Source organism: Parambassis ranga, chromosome 15 (assembly GCF_900634625.1).
Source record: "Parambassis ranga chromosome 15, fParRan2.1, whole genome shotgun sequence".
In the NCBI taxonomy this organism is placed as follows: domain Eukaryota; kingdom Metazoa; phylum Chordata; class Actinopteri; family Ambassidae; genus Parambassis; species Parambassis ranga.
Window position 1 is genome coordinate 294,336 of NC_041035.1, and position 5,943 is coordinate 300,278.

A 5,943-nucleotide genomic window follows, 5' to 3' on the forward strand; every position below is an offset into this window, starting at 1 on the left:
TGAAATCAGCTGTTTATTTAATAAGACACAGAACTGAAGTCAATCAGCCGGTTCCAGACACATTTTCCCTAGACCTCAGTGCGAATGTTGGGATATCTCTTCAGCAGTGTTGTAGCTTGTTTTGGTGACAGACGCCCTCCCTGGATGTTGCTTTGTTCAGTCTTACTCTTCATAGCTGCCTGTGAGAGAGGAAGATTATTGATTAGAAGATGGTTTAGAATTTGAGTCGTCCTGTATTTAGGACAGCATGGTAAGCTATTCACAAAGCATCACAGGTATGAAAAGAAGTTTTGTTGGGAGGAGGTAAAAGGACTTTAAGATGCTTTACGGGTTCCTAAACAGGAGAAGCTTCTGCAGATCCTTTCTCTGTGTTGCTATCAGACTCTAGTCCAGTCTCTCCCCTCATCAGGCCAATGTATGACCCATTATTTCATGGTACTAACTGTATGTCCAGTTTGTCCCCATAGTTTTGTGTCTCTCCCTCCCCTCTTCTCTCTCCATTTTTCTCTAGTCAGGTCCTGTCCAACGTTTTTTTCCTGTTTTTATTGCCACTGTCTGCTTGCATGGGGGCTCAGGCTCTGCACCTAGACACAATGTTGATTGTGCTATATAATAAAATTGAATTGACCAATCGACCTAACAAGCCTGCCTTTAGAATGTGGGACTTGTTTCTTTCCATCCGTCCATCCATTTTCGACTGCTTATCCGGGGCCGGGTCGCTTGTATTCCAGATCTCATTCTTTCGGTCATTACCCAGAGCTCATGACCATAGGTGAGGGTAGGAACGTAGACTGACCGGTAAATCGAGAGCTTCGCTTTTTGGCTCAGCTCCTTCTTCACCACGACAGACCGGTACAGCGACCGCATTACTGCAGAAGCTGCACCGATCCGTCTGTCAATCTCCCGCTCCATTCTCCCGCTCCATTCTCCCTCACTCGTGAACGAGACTCCTCCACTTGGGGCAGGAGCTCTCCTCCCACCCACAGAGGACAGGCCATCTTTTTCCAGGCGAGAACCGTGGCAGCAAGAAAAATTAGGGTAGCAGGGTGTAATCAGACAGATGCACAGAATAGGTAAAGAACTGATATTATCGGGACTCTTGTGCTTTTGGTTACAAGGAGGGGAAGTGGAAATACATAAACTGATAGACCCGTCTCTGATCAAACCAGGTGAGCTTAGTCCTGGCTGTTGAATTAGGGAATTTTAATACACAGTTTGCATAGTTTTTTCAGAGGGAATAAATATCTGTGAAAGATAAAAAGGTTCATACCTGGGCCTTCTCTACACACATGTAGAAGGTACTAATCTCCTGAGAACACAGCCCATCAACGAAGTTCGTCTGCTTCCAACAGGCCATGAGGACTGACATCTCAGTGACACAGCTGGCTTCTGTAATGAGACAGGTTCAGTTACCGGACATAAATACATCGTGTAAATTATGAGCAGAATGATATGATTTTACCATACTAAAGAAGGGGTATGAAAATCAGTTCAATAAGCTACATGTCTGTTCGCGTGTCCCTCTATGGGCAGTGACCTCAGGGTCCTGGCTCTGACATGCGCTGTGAGCTGTAAGGTTACAGACAGGTGTGGCTTTCCGAATCAAGTCCAATCAGCATCATCAAACACAGCTGGACTCAGAGGAAGGTTAGAACCATCTGGAGGATGATCACCACTCCCAGTCCAACCCCTCCGCGAACAGTGTGACCTGAGAGAAGCAGGACAGACTCTTACCTCCTTTCTTGAGTTTGCGGTTGGCCACAGCATCTCTCAGAGCCAGAGCCTTGTTAGGTTTGATTACGGGTTTCCCGTTGTCTCTGCTCAGCAGTCTGCTGACCTTCTCCTGAATGGACCCCTGTGCCGCCATTTCCCCTCGTACACCTACACTCCGTCAGCGAGCACGGCGGACAGCTGCTCCCACGCTGCGTGGATCTGCCCTGAGCGACCTGTGTGAATGAGGACTGAGGAAAACACTAAGAACCCAACCTCAGAGCCATTTCTTCACGCTAGTCTCATCAGTGTAGCGGCATGTTTTGCCGTAAGAGACCATTCAGTGTCGTAAAGTCGTCGTCTTCTTCTTCTTCTATTTCCGGCAGATTAGATGCACCATGGCACATTGCTGCCTCCCACAGGTCAGGCTTGATAGTGACTTGAAGTATGTGCATGACAGAACCCTTGTTACCGTGATAACAGGACTGCTTCACAGCCTGTGGCTGGTTTTCAGAGAGATGTAATATTCTGCCACTCCAGTAAAACAGAAAATAATTGCTCTCTGATTTTTATATATCCAGCCGTCCATCATGATCAACAGTCTGAAATTTGTTGCAGACTCTGCAAAGACCATCCTCATGCTTCCCAATCTTTTGAAGATCCCATTCCAGGCCACAATGACCAAATCTGAGTCCTGTCATGACCACAGCCTGCCTTCTTCCTTGACCAAGGTAACATGGTTTTGTATTTACTTTGTCTTGAATGCAGAAATAATGCTGCCCCTTGTCCTCAGTCTCCCACTGCTTCTGCCACAGGGCTGTGGAATATTCTTTAATGACCGACCCCACTCACTCACACCCCCACAGGCCCCCAGGAAGAAACCCATTGATACTCCAGCCTTCTCAATTCATTGCATGTGATTCAATAATTAGATCTGGCTGGGTTCCCAGTCTACCTTTCTCCAAAAAAATCCAAGGCGCCGCCGCCATCTCCAATCCCAGCCTCTCCATTCTTCAAGATCTCAAGGTCTCGCCTCAAGAGTAATATTGGTGTTTCCCCCATCTCAACAAGTAAGGCTGGGATTGGAGTAGAGCGGAGGGCCCACAGCACACTCTCAGGGCTTTGCCTGGACGACATCAAGTTTTTTAGTGATGACTTAGCTGCAGTTGCAAAACATAATCAGCCACAGTCAACAACGTGGTTTGTTTAGCCAGCAGAGCTTGGCCTGTTTAATTCGTGACAGCAATGACTTAACTAACTGTGACAGAAAATGAGGTAGTGTCCAAAATGTCCAAAAATGCTACATTTCAATACAGTTCCTCAGTGTTGATTATGCATTTATATTATAATAATAATAAAATAGTTAAATTTTAAACCTGCATCCAGGCCATGTTTGCATCATGTCAAAATATGCTGTTGCATTAGCTCATATTGTTGGTTATGCCAGCAGAGCTGCAAAGTTATGCCAATGTATACCTTGAGCTCCAAATGATGACGACCAGTAGATGCTTATACACATGGACAAAAGTGCTGGTACCCCTCTTTTAAGGAAAGAAAAACACACGATGGCCACAAAAACAACTTGAAACTGACAAAAAATGTACTGAAAATTAACCAGTGTAAATCAGACATTGCTTTTGAATTGTTGTTCAACTAAAAAAAAACTAATGAAACAGGCCTGGACAACAATGATGGTACCCTTAACTTAATATTTTGATGCACAACCTTTTGAGGCAACCCCTGCATCAAACCACTTCTGTAACTGTCAATGACACTTCTGCACTTGGCGACAGGTATTTTGGCCCATTCTTCATGAGCAACCTGCTCCAATTGTCTGAGGTTTGAAGGGGGCCTTCTCCAGATGGCATGTTTCAGCTCCTTCCTCAGATGGTCAATAGGATTTAGATCAGGGCTCATAGAAGGCCACTTCAGAACAGTCCAGTGTTTTGCCATTCTTGGGTTTTTAGCTGTGTGTTTTGGGTCATTATCCTGTTGGAAGACCTGCGACTGAGACCAAGCTTTCTGACACTAGGCAGCACACGGTGTTCTTTTCTTGGTATGCTTCATTTTTGCACCTGTGAACATAGAGCTGATGTACCTTGCCAAACAGCTCCAGTTCTCATCTGTCCAAAGGACATTCTCCCAGAAGCTTTGTGCTTTGTCACTATGCATTGTGGCAAATTCCAGTCTCACTGTTTTATGATGTGCTTTCAGCAGTGGTGTCCTCTGTCGTCTCCCATGAAGTCCTTTGACTCAAACAGCGACGGATGGTGCGATCTGACACTGATGTACCTTGACCTTGGAGTTCACCGTTAATGTCTTTGGAGGTTGTTCTGGGCTCTTTAGTTACCATTGGAATTATTCGTCTCTTCAATCTGTCATCGATTTTCCTCTTTCGGCCACGTCCAGGAGGTTGGCTACAGTCCCATGGAGCTTAAACCTCTGAATAATATGTGCAAGTGTAGTCACAGGAACATCAAGCTGCTTGGAGACGGTCTTATAGCCTTTACCTTCAACATGCTTGTCTATGATATTTTCTCCTGAGACAGTGTGTGGTACACACAGTGACTACTTGTCACCCTTTAAACAGGCAGACTGACTGATTACAAGTTTGAAGACACCTGTGATACTGATTAGAGGACACACCTTAGTTTAACATGTCCCTGTGGTCAAATTATTTTCAGTCTTTTCTCGGGTACCTTATTTTTGTGCAGGCCTGTTTTAGTAGTTTGTTTTTTAAAATGATTATGTTGAACAACAACTCATCAAAGAAAAGAGGGGAACATTAGACTGTATAGTACCTAACGGCACTAGCATGCCCTTTAAGCTTCAATGATGCACTAATTAAAGTTTAACAATGCAACAAATAAACTAGTAGTCTAGTAAACTAGTGGCAAACCCACTGAGAACTATCAGCACCTGCCAGGCTTTCCTCAGCTCTACAGAGCTTAAAGGCCCCTTAAGACATGGCTTTAGTTTTAATCACGTGACCAGGGACGGTGGCTGAGCTTGTAATAATGCAAAGAGGCTACACCATTACCTCTGACTGCCAGTATAAAAACCATTAGCCAAATAATGTGCTATGTCATACTTGTATGACCCATGTGGAGAAATGTTGTCATTGTTGTGAAGTGCATAGTTAAACCACTAGGTGGGGCTGTGAAAAAGGCATGTAACATTAGCCATGTACATGCAGTAGCAGAAGGTTTTTCTGACTGACCATGACTGATGAGAACTGATTAAGAGACTTAAACTAAGACCTCTTAGTATTGAAATATACTCGCTAATGTGTTTTTGTACATTTGCCATATTATCATAGTAACATTTTTTTAAATGAAGAAACGTTGCGAGACACCTGCTCCATCAGCGGTATGCAGAACTAGAGGGAGCTGTCTCTCCAGTATGTCTCCTTCAGCTGTGATTGTTCAGTCAGTCCATCTGCCCGGTTGGCAACCTAAGATCTGCATGACTCAGTGGAAATGGGTCAGTATATCACATGTTGTTCCAGTCACCGGTGGGAAAATACATTTAAGACTTAGAATTGTTACCAGACAATGCCAGCCAAATGTTTGCTGTGAGACCATATCTCTGCTCACTGTCCCTCCACAGCAAGCCTTCATTTGCTGGTTGTTGTTCTGACATGTCCCAGTCACAACCCCCAGCAGGGAGTAGTGTGTGTCTTTGTGTCTCAGCTTCACTTTCTCCCTCTCTGCAGCCGATAATCAACTGATGAGATCTGAATAGATTTAGAGCGTATTAAAGAGGAGAGAGAAGGCAGCCTGCACTTTAAGGAGATGGAGTGAACAACACTCTGTCAGCAGACCAGCCACCATGGAGAATTTCAGTGAACATGAATTAAGTCTTCAAAGCAGAGTGTATAAGTCTTCTCACACCAGTTACAGACCTCTGGAACTGGTTTTGTTATTAGTCTCCTTCATTATTGGCACAATTGCATGTTTTTTATATTTAGGCTCAGTCTGACTCAGTCCGCTGGTTGCAAATTAGCAACAGTGCCAGGAAACTGTCAGCTCAGTCTTGTAAAAGGAGCCACATCAAAGTGGTTCATTCAATAAGTCAATGGTGTGCATTAAAAACCATTACCTCCATGTTTTGTTCGTTAAGAATGTTAAAAACGTGTGTTTAGACATCCTTATGTGAAGCAGATGCTTTCACTAACTGAAAGAGGAGCAGCTGTGTAGACAGGCAGCGCATGCGCAGTGGTAGCAGGAGAGA

General features: G+C 44.5%; 1 protein-coding gene across 1 annotated transcript; it reads right to left on the reverse strand.

Moving 5' to 3' along the window:
* On the reverse strand, positions 1-2,078 carry chchd1 (coiled-coil-helix-coiled-coil-helix domain containing 1). The gene is made up of 3 exons (XM_028423603.1): positions 1,735-2,078; positions 1,271-1,389; positions 1-179 (listed from the first exon to the last, which is right to left on the reverse strand). Exons 1-3 carry the CDS (start codon positions 1,865-1,867, stop codon positions 69-71), a joined length of 363 nt encoding a protein of 120 aa, XP_028279404.1. The 5' UTR covers positions 1,868-2,078; the 3' UTR covers positions 1-68.
* Positions 2,079-5,943: the final 3,865 nt, after the last annotated feature.